Source organism: Pecten maximus, chromosome 3 (assembly GCF_902652985.1).
Source record: "Pecten maximus chromosome 3, xPecMax1.1, whole genome shotgun sequence".
NCBI classification, from domain to species: Eukaryota; Metazoa; Mollusca; class Bivalvia; order Pectinida; family Pectinidae; genus Pecten; species Pecten maximus.
The window spans coordinates 12522428-12538168 of record NC_047017.1 but is presented as its reverse complement, the minus strand read 5'-3'; the positions used below and the strand labels follow the sequence as shown (position 1 = coordinate 12538168).

The window sequence follows — 15741 nt, the reverse complement described above, 5'->3', positions numbered from 1 at the left end:
GGTATGTGTCCACTTAGGGCTGGAGAGAGGGGCCTTAATAGGGGAAATGTTGCAATTTTTTTTTTATTTAAACCATAGTTTGAAGGTACAGCAAAAAAGGTAGAAAAATATTTGTAATGCAAATTAAAATGTTTTTGCTATGATTACTGAGATATCCAGGTGAGTGATGCAGGCCCTCTGGGCCTCTTGTTTTTATTTCTGGGGGAATATGGAATAAATATATAATGCCTTTACCAGTCTCCACATTTTACAGTATACCCATGCCCACAATATAATAACCAATCACAGGAGAAATACTTATAATTTCTAACGATAATCAAAATTCTAAAGCATAAATCAAATTAATCATTGTCTAATTTGAAGTTATTTCTGTTTTATTGAGGCTGTAAAACATCACTATTTGTGGAAAATGCCGATGATATTTTCCCAATTTTTGTTCAGGGACCCTTTCCCAAAATAGCTGGCAAAATCCCTGCTAGGTATTTATTTTACATAAACATGATCTTTGATGAGTATGAAAATGGTATTGGTTTGATTGTAACTTGCAGTTATAGCACTTCGTAGTTTTATGACCACTGGACCTTGTAAACACGATATAACTTATGAAGTAAATATGAACAGATTTTCATGGAAGTTCTCTTGTGCAGCCTTATATCATTAAATAAGATCTTGAGCAAGTTTGACAACCAGACTAATTCAATTGTAACTTACAGCCTCGTTCATGCCATACCTCCAGACAAAATCTCCCTTATTTTCTAGTCATTTATTGTCTCAAGGGTGAGAGCCTGAATTCCTGTATTTTGTAATTCCTTCCAGATTTTTGGTGACACCATTTATGTTTACAAATTCAATAGGTTTTGTCACAAGATTTCCTAAGATTTGGCCAAATCGAGCTAGCATGTGTGTGTACAGTCAGTTAAAATAGCAGCTTTAAATTTATGGTTACACACATCACGTGAAGCTCTGTCTAGTGTGGTGTTTCTCCCTAGAATATCAGAAATATCAACATGAATTAAAGGCAAGTTGCTTACAAACTTCAACTCTGTAACCAAATTTTTATTAACTTACTTTTTGTTTATTTAGGAAGAAATTTTGTTTAAGCTCAGGGAAAGATATGCCAAAAGAATCCTATGTTTTTATTTGACTCAATCTGATAATTGCTGATATAACACATGTGTATCATGATTTAAGTTGATAAAATTGACAAAACTAGCAAATCTGTTAGTCATAGTGGAACTAGAAATGTTATATCATTCATGATGTTTACACCGACTAGTCTCTCTCTGACACTGACAATATATTTGATTTAAAGGTTCAGATTCCCTGCAGTGGGTAAAGAACCCTACTAGACATCAGCTGCATTCACAGTACAAAAATTCAGGGCATCCAGTTGACTTTTAGCAATTTATGTTGTTTTAATATAGTATCTCAAATGAATATAAGAGTTTTTTTGTGTGCAATAACACAAGTTCCCTTGGGCCCATCAGACGCAAAAGTCTGATCAGACTCAAACTTCATGCAGATCTTCCTTACCACGAGTTCTTGTTTGGGATTGCTTTTCAGATCCAAAGGTCAAGGTCACTGTTGCTAAAAATAGAAAATTTGTTTCCATGAGATCATTCAAATTCCCTTTGGCCGATCAGACTCAAATTTCATGCATTTTTTTCATCAAACTTTTTTAAACTGGCCAAAAGGTGCCAGCTTGTAATCACCCAACATTCTGCGCAGGAGACACATCCACTTTTGTGGAATTCTTGTTTTCTTTATAACTTTCAAATTCATTTATTGCTTTTAAATTGAGTAAAAATGCTGATATTCATGTTATGCACAAAATTTCCTTATTTTAGGCCAAAATTGATCCCTTACAATAATCATCAATTTCCCTTATAAGTCTCCAAAAATATTTCATGTATGCAGAGTTGTGGGCCTTTGTAGTTTTAATTTTTTGCCTTTGGATCTGACCTTGTGAACAGATTTTCATGAAAGTTGATATGCAGTCCGATATCAATAAGAACCCAAATGGTTTTACGATCAGGTTGTTTCAATTGTAACTTTTGATAAAAATTTATATGCTGTGTTTGCTTTATATAAATAAGATCTGGAAAATTTTCGCATTAGGACCAAATTGATCATAATAGTTATGGCCATTTGCGATTAAAGTCTGGACCTGTGTCATGATAATGGGATGAAGTGTTTACACGAATGGCCTTGACCTACTTTCAAGTTCATATCGATCAAATATCTTAAATATAAAGCAAAAATTATCTATCTTTACCCGTATACATATCAGCACTCAGGTGGCCAATAACTTACAGCCTACAGCGCTAGCCCTCTTATTTAATTGAAACCTATTAAATTCATTTGTTTGTCTAGATATTAAAATGAAAGTAAAACAATTTACTTCCATATTAATTATTTTATTTTATTTTCAGTGAATCTTCATGATCAAGAGACAGGAGGTGTTGGTATGAAAGACTTTGAACTACTGAAAGTTCTAGGAACAGGAGGTATGATAATCAGGATGAAATACAACTTTCTTATGTTCCTTAATATGCCATATCATATAAAGGGACATTCCGCACAACTTGCAAAATTTCTGGCTGTTCTGTACCTTTTAAAAACTTTTTATAATGACCTGTACTTTAAAATTAATTGGCAGCCTTAATATATCTTTCCTATATGGTCAGTTTAGACAAGCGAAATTTATGGGAATATCGTCACGACTAATATAAAATTAGTTTGACTAATATAAAATTAGATTGCCTAAATATATGCATTGAGGAATTTAAAATTGAAGCCTCATTGGATTTTAGATTTTATGCAAAACATTTGGTAAAAAACAAACGTGTAGATAAATTATTATTACTGTACTTCTTCATTTTTGTTGTATATGAAACATATGTACGCTAAAATTTGAATTACACGTTGTGAAAACGCTAAAAATGAAATATGCTAAAAATTAAACTTGTCATTTTGTACAGAAAACGCGAAATTTGGCATACGCTAAAAAAAACCGATATACGGTATCCCTTTAAAATATAAATTAGAAAATTTCTATATTTGTCATTGGTTTATGTTAGGGTCATAGATATGATGTAGTGTGTCTCTATCTATATGTGTAAATATATACTAACCAGGAATTGTTTTTTTCAAGCGTATGGAAAAGTTTTCCTGGTGAGAAAAATTGGCGGAGCTGATGATAAAAAGTTGTATGCTATGAAAGTTCTAAAGAAAGCTGCCATTGTACAGAAAACTAAAACTACAGAACACACAAAGACAGAAAGACAAGTACTGGAGGTGATTCGACAGTCGCCATTCCTCGTTACCTTACACTATGCCTTCCAGACCCAGGCAAAACTTCATCTTATTCTTGGTAGGTTTAGTTTGCATGTAATTTTTACTTGATAGAAATTTAAGGAAGTGTGCCTCCTTACAGAAGTACAGAAAATGTTATGAATTTTTAGTTCCAGAATTCCAACAATGTCATCATACTCCATATGTGGATACTGTAACTGTTGATGTTTTGTGGTGTAATACAGGGTATATATATTATATATATATAATGGTATACTTCATAAAGATCAGATGATGGCCTTTCTTTTAACCGTTTTTTACAGTGATTTATATGATCTGGTTTAGTCATTATTCAGAATATTTGAGCTACATCTTGTGCAATGTTTTGTTTGTTGTATGGATGGATATAGCTTGGGGAACATTTGTCCCCATTTTGTTAAAGATGTCATCTCATGATGATATCTTCTGTAGACTTAATCAATTCTCCTGTTATGATTTTTTACAAGTGTTCATTTTGAAAAAGAAAAAATACTAGATTATTTATCACATGGATTATATTAAATTTCTTTATATTTTTGAGAAGAGTAAACAAACAGAATTGTCATTAACATTTTTCAACAGCCTTTAAGTCCATGTTGGTGCTACTTTTAGATTATGTCAATGGGGGTGAGCTTTTCACCCACCTTAATCAGCATGACAAGTTCACTGAAAAACAAGTACGGATCTACATCGGAGAAATTGTGCTGGCTCTGGAAACACTACACAGGGTAATTATTTTATGCACGTTTCATATATTTTAACTGTTGAGTGATAAAAAAAATGAGACAAAATTCCAAATAAGAAAAATTACAAACAATTGTTTTGAATTGGATATAGCCTTGTTAGGAGTGTAGAGATATGTAATATAATATATAAGACACGTGACAGTTAATATAGACATACAACTTTGAGACTTGTTATTCCACAGCTATTTCATGGGAGTAAGGAATTGTTTATGATGGTTTTAGTTTATTTTGTATATTGTCAAAAGCCTCTGTAATTGTTCATCTTCATAGCATAGTTTCAGAAGTACAGATTACAGTCATTGAATTGATAGGTGTGTGTGTAAACAGTAAATTGATATGTCTGTGGGTGTTAACAGTGAATTGATAGGTCTGTGTGTGTTATCAGTGAATTGATAGCTATAGGTCCGTGGGTGTTAACAGTGAATGATAGGTTTGTGGGTGTTAACAGTGAGTTGATAGGTTTGTGGGTGTTAACAGTGAGTTGATAGGTCTGTGTGTGTTAACAGTAAATTGATAGGTCTGGTGGGTGTTAACAGTGAATTGATAGGTCGGTGGGTGTTAACAGTGAATTGATAGGTTGGTGGGTGTTAACAGTGAATTGATAGGTGTGTGGGTGTTAACAGTGAATTGATAGGTCTGTGGGTGTTAACAGTGAGTTGATAGGTCTGTGGGTGTTAACAGTGAGTTGATCGGTCTGTAGGTGTTAACAGTGAATTGATATGTCTGTGTGTGTTATCAGTGAATTGATAGGTGTGTGGGTGTTAACAGTGAATTGATAGGTCTGTGGGTGTTAACAGTAAATTGATAGGTGTGTGGGTGTTATCAGTGAATTGATAGGTCTGTGTGTGTTAACAGTGAGTTGATAGGTCTGTGTGTGTTAACAGTGAATTGATATGTCTGTGTGTGTTAACAGTGAATTGATAGGTCGGTGGGTGTTAACAGTGAGTTGATAGGTCGGTGGGTGTTAACAGTTAATTGATATTGGTGGGTGATAACAGTGAGTTGATAGGTCTGTGGGTGTTAACAGTAAATTGATAGGTGTGTGGGTGTTAACAGTGAATTGATAGGTCTGTGGGTGTTAACAGTAAATTGATAGGTGTGTGGGTGTTAACAGTGAATTGATAGGTCGGTGGGTGTTAACAGTGAATTGATAGGTATGTGGGTGTTAACAGTGAATTGATATTGGTGGGTGTTAACAGTGAATTGATAGGTCTGTGTGTGTTAACAGTGAATTGATAGGTCTGTGTGTGTTAACAGTAAATTGATAGGTCTGTGGGTGTTAACAGTGAATTGATAGGTATGTGGGTGTTAACAGTGAATTGATATTGGTGGGTGTTAACAGTGAATTGATAGGTCGGTGAGTGTTAACAGTGAGTTGATAGGTCTGTGTGTGTTAACAGTGAATTGATATGTCTGTGTGTGTTAACAGTGAGTTGATAGGTCTGTGAGTGTTAACAGTGAGTTGATAGGTCTGTGTGTGTTAACAGTGAGTTGATAGGTTTGTGGGTGTTAACAGTGAATTGATAGGTCTGTGTGTGTTAACAGTGAATTGATAGGTCTGTGTGTGTTAACAGTAAATTGATAGGTCGGTGGGTGTTAACAGTGAATTGATAGGTCTGTGTGTGTTAACAGTGAATTGATAGGTCTGTGTGTGTTAACAGTGAGTTGATAGGTCTGTGGGTGTTAACAGTAAATTAATATTGGTGGGTGATAACAGTGAGTTGATAGGTCTGTGGGTGTTAACAGTAAATTGATATTGGTGGGTGATAACATTGAATTGATAGGTCTGTGGGTGTTAACAGTGAATTGATATGTCTGTGTGTGTTAACAGTGAATTGATATGTCTGTGTGTGTTAACAGTGAATTGATAGGTCGGTGGGTGTTAACAGTGAGTTGATAGGTCTGTGGGTGTTAACAGTAAATTGATATTGGTGGGTGATAACAGTGAGTTGATAGGTCTGTGGGTGTTAACAGTAAATTGATATTGGTGGGTGATAACAGTGAATTGATAGGTGTGTGGGTGTTAACAGTGAACTGATAGATGTGTGGGTGTTAACAGTAAATTGATATTTGTGGGTGATAACAGTGAATTGATAGGTCTGTGGGTGTTAACAGTGAATTGATAGGTTGGTGGGTGGTAACAGTGAATTGATTGGTGTGTGGGTGTTAACAGTGAATTGATAGGTCTGTGTGTGTTAACAGTGAATTGATAGGTCTGTGTGTGTTAACAGTAAATTGATAGGTCTGTGGGTGTTAACAGTAAATTGATATTGGTGGGTGATAACAGTGAATTGATAGGTCTGTGGGTGTTAACAGTGAATTGATATGTCTGTGTGTGTTAACAGTGAATTGATAGGTCGGTGGGTGTTAACAGTGAGTTGATAGGTCTGTGGGTGTTAACAGTAAATTGATATTGGTGGGTGATAACAGTGAGTTGATAGGTCTGTGGGTGTTAACAGTAAATTGATAGGTCTGTAGGTGTTAACAGTGAATTGTTAGGTCGGTGGGTGTTAACAGTGAATTGACATGTCTGTGAGTGTTAACAGTGAATTGATATTGGTGGGTGTTAACAGTGAATTGATAGGTTGGTGGGTGTTAACAGTAAATTGATAGGTCGGTGGGTGTTAACAGTAAATTGATATTGGTGGGTGATAACAGTGAATTGATAGGTCTGTGGGTGTTAACAGTGAATTGATATGTCTGTGTGTGTTAACAGTGAATTGATATGTCTGTGTGTGTTAACAGTGAATTGATAGGTCGGTGGGTGTTAACAGTGAGTTGATAGGTCTGTGGGTGTTAACAGTAAATTGATATTGGTGGGTGATAACAGTGAGTTGATAGGTCTGTGGGTGTTAACAGTAAATTGATATGTCTGTGTGTGTTAACAGTAAATTGATATTGGTGGGTGATAACAGTGAATTGATAGGTGTGTGGGTGTTAACAGTGAATTGATAGGTCTGTGGGTGTTAACAGTGAATTGATAGGTCTGTGTGTGTTAACAGTGAATTGATATTGGTGGGTGTTAACAGTGAATTGATAGGTTTGTGGGTGTTAACAGTGAATTGATAGGTTGGTGGGTGTTAACAGTGAATTGATATTGGTGGGTGTTAACAGTGAATTGATAGGTTGGTGGGTGTTAACAGTGAATTGATAGGTCGGTGGGTGTTAACAGTGAATTGATAGGTTGGTGGGTGTTAACAGTGAGTTGATAGGTCTGTGTGTGTTAACAGTTAATTGATAGGTCTGTAGGTGTTAACAGTGAATTGTTAGGTCGGTGGGTGTTAACAGTGAATTGACATGTCTGTGGGTGTTAACAGTGAATTGATAGGTTTGTGGGTGTTAACAGTGAATTGATAGGTCGGTGGGTGTTAACAGTGAGTTGATAGGTCGGTGGGTGTTAACAGTGAATTGATAGGTCACTGGGTGTTAACAGTAAATTGATATGTCTGTGGGTGTTAACAGTGAATTGATAGGTCGGTGGGTGTTAACAGTGAATTGACATGTCTGTGGGTGTTAACAGTGAGTTGATAGGTCTGTGAGTGTTAACAGTGAGTTGATAGGTCTGTGTGTGTTAACAGTGAATTGATATGTCTGTGTGTGTTAACAGTGAATTGATAGGTCGGTGGGTGTTAACAGTGAGTTGATAGGTCGGTGGGTGTTAACAGTTAATTGATATTGGTGGGTGATAACAGTGAGTTGATAGGTCTGTGGGTGTTAACAGTAAATTGATAGGTGTTTGGGTGTTAACAGTGAATTGATAGGTCTGTGGGTGTTAACAGTAAATTGATAGGTGTGTGGGTGTTAACAGTGAATTGATAGGTCGGTGGGTGTTAACAGTGAATTGATAGGTATGTGGGTGTTAACAGTGAATTGATATTGGTGGGTGTTAACAGTGAATTGATAGGTCTGTGTGTGTTAACAGTGAATTGATAGGTCTGTGTGTGTTAACAGTAAATTGATAGGTCTGTGGGTGTTAACAGTGAATTGATAGGTATGTGGGTGTTAACAGTGAATTGATATTGGTGGGTGTTAACAGTGAATTGATAGGTCGGTGAGTGTTAACAGTGAGTTGATAGGTCTGTGTGTGTTAACAGTGAATTGATATGTCTGTGTGTGTTAACAGTGAGTTGATAGGTCTGTGAGTGTTAACAGTGAATTGATAGGTCTGTGTGTGTTAACAGTGAGTTGATAGGTCTGTGTGTGTTAACAGTGAATTGATAGGTCTGTGGGTGTTAACAGTGAGTTGATAGGTCTGTGTGTGTTAACAGTGAATTGATATGTCTGTGTGTGTTAACAGTGAGTTGATAGGTCTGTGAGTGTTAACAGTGAGTTGATAGGTCTGTGTGTGTTAACAGTGAGTTGATAGGTTTGTGGGTGTTAACAGTGAATTGATAGGTGTGTGTGTGTTAACAGTGAGTTGATAGGTTTGTGGGTGTTAACAGTGAATTGATAGGTCTGTGTGTGTTAACAGTGAGTTGATAGGTCTGTGAGTGTTAACAGTGAGTTGATAGGTCTGTGTGTGTTAACAGTGAGTTGATAGGTTTGTGGGTGTTAACAGTGAATTGATAGGTCTGTGTGTGTTAACAGTGAATTGATAGGTCTGTGTGTGTTAACAGTGAGTTGATAGGTCTGAGTGTTAACAGTGAATTGATAGGTCTGTGTGTGTTAACAGTGAATTGATATGTCTGTGTGTGTTAACAGTGAGTTGATAGGTCTGTGGGTGTTAACAGTAAATTAATATTGGTGGGTGATAACAGTGAGTTGATAGGTCTGTGGGTGTTAACAGTAAATTGATATTGGTGGGTGATAACAGTGAATTGATAGGTCTGTGGGTGTTAACAGTGAATTGATATGTCTGTGTGTGTTAACAGTGAATTGATATGTCTGTGTGTGTTAACAGTGAATTGATAGGTCGGTGGGTGTTAACAGTGAGTTGATAGGTCTGTGGGTGTTAACAGTAAATTGATATTGGTGGGTGATAACAGTGAGTTGATAGGTCTGTGGGTGTTAACAGTAAATTGATATTGGTGGGTGATAACAGTGAATTGATAGGTGTGTGGGTGTTAACAGTGAACTGATAGATGTGTGGGTGTTAACAGTAAATTGATATTTGTGGGTGATAACAGTGAATTGATAGGTCTGTGGGTGTTAACAGTGAATTGATAGGTTGGTGGGTGGTAACAGTGAATTGATTGGTGTGTGGGTGTTAACAGTGAATTGATAGGTCTGTGGTTGTTAACAGTGAATTGATAGGTCTGTGTGTGTTAACAGTAAATTGATAGGTCTGTGGGTGTTAACAGTAAATTGATATTGGTGGGTGATAACAGTGAATTGATAGGTCTGTGGGTGTTAACAGTGAATTGATATGTCTGTGTGTGTTAACAGTGAATTGATAGGTCGGTGGGTGTTAACAGTGAGTTGATAGGTCTGTGGGTGTTAACAGTAAATTGATATTGGTGGGTGATAACAGTGAGTTGATAGGTCTGTGGGTGTTAACAGTGAATTGATAGGTCTGTAGGTGTTAACAGTGAATTGTTAGGTCGGTGGGTGTTAACAGTGAATTGACATGTCTGTGAGTGTTAACAGTGAATTGATATTGGTGGGTGTTAACAGTGAATTGATAGGTTGGTGGGTGTTAACAGTAAATTGATAGGTCGGTGGGTGTTAACAGTAAATTGATATTGGTGGGTGATAACAGTGAATTGATAGGTCTGTGGGTGTTAACAGTGAATTGATATGTCTGTGTGTGTTAACAGTGAATTGATATGTCTGTGTGTGTTAACAGTGAATTGATAGGTCGGTGGGTGTTAACAGTGAGTTGATAGGTCTGTGGGTGTTAACAGTAAATTGATATTGGTGGGTGATAACAGTGAGTTGATAGGTCTGTGGGTGTTAACAGTAAATTGATATGTCTGTGTGTGTTAACAGTAAATTGATATTGGTGGGTGATAACAGTGAATTGATAGGTGTGTGGGTGTTAACAGTGAATTGATAGGTCTGTGGTTGTTAACAGTGAATTGATAGGTCTGTGTGTGTTAACAGTGAATTGATATTGGTGGGTGTTAACAGTGAATTGATAGGTTTGTGGGTGTTAACAGTGAATTGATAGGTCTGTGAGTGTTAACAGTGAATTGATATTGGTGGGTGTTAACAGTGAGTTGATAGGTCTGTAGGTGTTAACAGTGAATTGTTAGGTCGGTGGGTGTTAACAGTGAATTGACATGTCTGTGGGTGTTAACAGTGAATTGATAGGTTTGTGGGTGTTAACAGTGAATTGATAGGTCGGTGGGTGTTAACAGTGAGTTGATAGGTCGGTGGGTGTTAACAGTGAATTGATAGGTCACTGGGTGTTAACAGTAAATTGATATGTCTGTGGGTGTTAACAGTGAATTGATAGGTCGGTGGGTGTTAACAGTGAATTGACATGTCTGTGGGTGTTAACAGTGAGTTGATAGGTCTGTGAGTGTTAACAGTGAATTGATAGGTCGGTGGGTGTTAACAGTGAGTTGATAGGTCTGTGTGTGTTAACAGTAAATTGATAGGTCTGTGTGTGTTAACAGTAAATTGATATGTCTGTGTGTGTTAACAGTGAATTGATATGTCTGTGTGTGTTATCAGTGAATTGATAGGTGTGTGGGTGTTAACAGTGAATTGATAGGTCTGTGTGTGTTAACAGTGAATTGATAGGTCTGAGTGTTAACGGTGAATTGATAGGTGTGTGGGTGTTAACAGTGAATTGATAGGTATGTGGGTGTTAACAGTGAATTGATAGGTCTGTGTGTGTTAACAGTGAATTGATATGTCTGTGTGTGTTAACAGTAAATTGATATGTCTGTGGGTGTTAACAGTGAATTGATATGTCTGTGGGTGTTAACAGTGAGTTGATAGGTCTGTGGGTGTTAACAGTAAATTGATATTGGTGGGTGATAACAGTGAGTTGATAGGTCTGTGGGTGTTAACAGTGAATTGATAGGTCTGTGGGTGTTAACAGTGAATTGATAGGTTTGTGGGTGTTAACAGTGAGTTGATAGGTTTGTGGGTGTTAACAGTAAATTGATATTGGTGGGTGATAACAGTGAATTGATAGGTGTGTGTGTGTTAACAGTGAATTGATAGGTGTGTGGGTGTTAACAGTTAATTGATATGTCGGTGGGTGTTAACAGTGAATTGATAGGTGTGTGGGTGTTAACAGTTAACTGATATTGGTGGGTGATAACAGTGAGTTGATAGGTCTGTGGGTGTTAACAGTGAATTGATAGGTCTGTGGGTGTTAACAGTAAATTGATATTGGTGGGTGATAACAGTGAGTTGATAGGTCTGTGGGTGTTAACAGTGAATTGATAGGTCTGTGGGTGTTAACAGTGAATTGATAGGTCTGTGGGTGTTAACAGTGAATTGATAGGTCTGTGTGTGTTAACAGTGAATTGATAGGTGTGTGGGTGTTAACAGTGAATTGATAGGTGTGTGGGTGTTAACAGTGAATTGATAGGTGTGTGTGTGTTAACAGTGAATTGATAGGTCTGTGTGTGTTAACAGTGAATTGATAGGTGTGTGGGTATTAACAGTTAATTGATATGTCGGTGGGTGTTAACAGTGAATTGATAGGTGTGTGGGTGTTAACAGTTAATTGATTGGTCTGTGGGTGTTAACAGTGAATTGATAGGTCTGTAGGTGTTAATTATAATAACTTTGCTATTTACATTCATTGACAGCTCGGGATCATTTATCGTGACATTAAACTCGAGAATCTCCTCCTTGACAACACTGGGCACATCATCCTCACAGATTTCGGACTCAGCAAGGAATTTCTCCCAACAGAGGTAAGATGTTAATCCAATCATTTAATGGTATCATGTTTATACATTTACCAGAAATGTTGGCTGTAGTTCACTTTCCGTGTTTCGACCTCTCTCATGAAGGAACAACCATTCAATGCCGTTGCAGTGTATCCCTTTGCATTATCCATGTCATTTTCTCAGAGCCACTCAGTATATTGTGTAACAAATACTTTATAGTTACAGAGCATTGGTGACAGAAACTGCTTCTCACTGAATATAGCCTTACCAACAACATTATTGTAACTATAACTGAACATTTTGACAATTATAGTGATGTTCTGTTTGTATTTGTTTATGAATGAGTTAAAAAGTTAAAATTTCTTTCTTTCAAGAATCACCGAGCTTACTCCTTCTGTGGAACCATAGAGTATATGGCCCCCGAGGTGGTGGAAGGGGGAGGCACAGGACATAATTATGTAAGTTCTTGTCACAAGTCTAAAGAGACGGCTGTGCTGTCGTCCAGTTATTTTTAGCTCGCCTGTTACGAGAAACCGTGAGCTAATGCTGTACCTCTGGTTTCGGCGTCCGCGTCCCATCCCAAACCTTTTAAGTTTTTGGGGTATGCCTTTGGAATGCTTTTAAGTCCAAAAGTTATACCTTTCACCCATCTAATTTGGTTAATACATCAATTAGAGGTCTAGGAGTGATGTTAAGTGATGTATACATTTTAAAATGACATGCTTATACATACATAAAAAATGAGAACATAGTGTGATTGCTGCTGCCGGTGAGCTTCGTAATCATTGATTGCACTTGTCTTTGTTAAATGAAAATAAATCTTAAGCGTTATACCGAGTCTTATCCAGACACTGCATAAACTGGAGTTGTACTAATGTTACTTTTAAATTCATAATTAAAAAAACACATACATCATAACTGTTTTCTGGATATTTTTGTACATCATAACTGTTTTCTGGATATTTTTGTACATCATAACTGTTTTCTGGATATTTTTGTTGGCCTTTTCCAAAAGAGTTAAATTTATCATTCTGATGAGTTTCATTAGAAATAGAAAATGACTGGTATATTGATTAACAGGCTGTTGATTGGTGGTCGCTGGGCGTGTTGACCTATGAACTACTCACAGGAGCGTCACCTTTCACTGTGGATGGAGAGAAAAATACTCAGTCAGAGATCTCCAGGTAAGGACAATATATAATTAAGGTAACTCATTGTCTTAAATACTCGGTCAGAGATCTCCAGGTAAGGACAGTATATAATTAAGGTAACTCATTGTCTTAAATACTCGGTCAGAGATCTCCAGGTAAGGACAGTATATAATTAAGGTAACTCATTGTCTTAAATACTCTGTCAGAGATCTCCAGGTAAAGTATATAATTAAGGTAACTCATTGTCTTAAATACTCAGTCAGAGATCTCCAGGTAAGGACTGTATATAATTAAGGTAACTCATTGTCTTAAAAACACAGTCAGAGATTTCCAGGTAAGGACTATATATAATTAAGGTAACTCATTGTCTTAAAAATGCAGTCAGAGATCTCCAGGTAAGGACTGTATATAATTAAGGTAACTCATTGTCTTAAATACTCAGAGATCTCCAGGTAAGGACTGTATATAATTAAGGTAACTCATTGTCTTAAATACTCAGTCAGAGATCTCCAGGTAAGGTATATAATTAAGGTAATTCATTGTCTTAAATACTCAGTCAGAGATCTCCAGGTAAGGACTGTATATAATTAAGGTAACTCATTGTCTTAAATACTCAGTCAGAGATCTCCAGGTAAGGACTGTATAAAATTAAGGTAACTCATTGTCTTAAATACTCAGTCAGAGATCTCCAGGTAAGGTATATAATTAAGGTAACTCATTGATCTCCAGGTAAGGACTGTATATAATTAAGGTAACTCATTGTCTTAAAAACTCAGTCAGAGATCTCCAGGTAAGGACAGTATATAATTAAGGTAACTCATTGTTTTAAAAACGCAGTCAGAGATCTCCAGGTAAGGACAGTATATAATTAAGGTAACTCATTGTCTTAAGAAAAAAAAAAAACTGCACAACACTAAATTGTCAAAACTTTTTAAATCTCAAGGTAAATAATGTGATATAAATGTGACTAGTCATTACTGTTGGGAATATTAAAGATTTGTTTACACCAGTTAGCAGGCAGTTTAGATCTCCATCCATATTCAAGGTCACAGGAATTATACGTATCATCTGTATCAGTGCCATGTATGTTTTGTCTTGATCATACAAGACCTGTAATAAAACCTTTTATTGCATTTTTGCCAGTGAAATATAGAAAATTATCAAACTAATAAAACTTATATTTTCACTGCAGCGATGAGCAGTGAAAATATTAGATTTTGCAGTGAAAATATAACTTTTGCAGTGAAAATATAAGGTTTTCCATTTTTGACCAATCAGAGCGGATCTTTGTATTCACCTCGTTGAAACTTGTCGATTTTTCCAGTCGAAGCGGAGATAGATAAATGGGTTATTTTGCTGTATTTCCGAAATATTCCGACTAGTTTTTGACAAAATACTCACTTGACGTTAGACATTCATGCAGATTCTCCGATAACAGCAGAAAACGCTTAAATTGCGCTGATCAGTCCTTTGAAAATGGTGCTGTCAAGCTGACGTGGAGTAACGTCACAAAGAGAGGACGTCATTACTGATTCCCACACTTTTTGACGCTATTATTTTTTCGATGTTTTTAAGTTATGAAATGCTATAAAAAGAAAATTGAATGGTTCCCCATTAAATATAACATATATTTCACTCGTATGACAGAATATTTCGATATTTTTCACTCGTGCTTCGCACTCGTGAAAATATCTATATTCTGTCATACTCATGAAATATATGTTATATTAAACGGGGAACCATTCAATATCCTCTATGTATTACCTTTGCAGGAGGATATTGAAAGCCAACCCGCCAATGCCAAGTGAATTTTCCAATGAAGTGCGTGACTTAATTCAGAAACTGCTAACAAAGGACCCCAACAAGAGACTGGGGGCTGATGGAACAGCCAATATTAAAACACATCGCTTTTTTAAGGTTTGGCAATAATCTGTAGCTTTACTAATCAATTTTCTTTAAGTAGTCGGGGAAAACGTATTAGATATCTAAATGTCAGATTAAAATTCTGCAGTAAGTATATGTTTCCTCTAACTTCTCTAATTTCGTACCATGTCTGGGATATATCTAAAAACCATTAAGGATAATTTTGTTGTTTGTCTAATTGTTTCATATGTATATCGGTCTTTGCGTCTGTGTTGACTTTAGCTCAACTTTATACAGGGGCCAGTCTGAATCTTTTCATTTGTATCAGTCTTGGCATGTGTGTAAGCCTAGAATGTATATGTTTCAGGGTCTGAATTGGGACAAACTAGCTCAGAAGGAAGTGTCTGCCCCGTTTGTACCCAAGATCGACCATGAGCTGGATACTGGTAATTTTGCTGATGAGTTTATCAGAATGGATGCCATTGACTCTCCAGCTATCATACCAATGGACTCTGAGAAAATATTCAAGGTTAGAATCTATAATTAACATGGAGAAAATATTCAAGGTTAGAATCTATAATTAACATGGAGAAAATATTCAAGGTTAGTATCTATAATTAACATGAAGAAAATATTCAAGGTTAGAATCTATAATTAACATGAAGAAAATATTCAAGGTTAGAATCTATAATTAACATTGAGAAAATATTCAAGGTTAGAATCTATAATTAACAGGGAGAAAATATTCAAGGTTAGAATCTATAATTAACATGAAGAAAATATTCAAGGTTAGAATCTATAATTAACATGGAGAAAATATTCAAGGTTAAAATATATAATTAACATGGAGAA

At 36.2% G+C, this 15741-nt stretch overlaps 1 protein-coding gene across 1 annotated transcript in view; it reads left to right on the top strand.

The window, feature by feature from the left end:
• Positions 1-15741, top strand: part of LOC117323241 (ribosomal protein S6 kinase alpha-5-like) — a 33777-nt gene that overhangs the window by 5758 nt on the left and 12278 nt on the right. The window contains exons 2-9 of the mRNA XM_033878311.1: positions 2433-2507; positions 3155-3373; positions 3946-4061; positions 11792-11899; positions 12250-12333; positions 12956-13059; positions 14799-14943; positions 15257-15418. Coding sequence (XP_033734202.1) covers positions 2433-2507; positions 3155-3373; positions 3946-4061; positions 11792-11899; positions 12250-12333; positions 12956-13059; positions 14799-14943; positions 15257-15418 — 1013 coding nt within the window. The remainder of the gene's footprint in view (positions 1-2432; positions 2508-3154; positions 3374-3945; positions 4062-11791; positions 11900-12249; positions 12334-12955; positions 13060-14798; positions 14944-15256; positions 15419-15741) is intronic.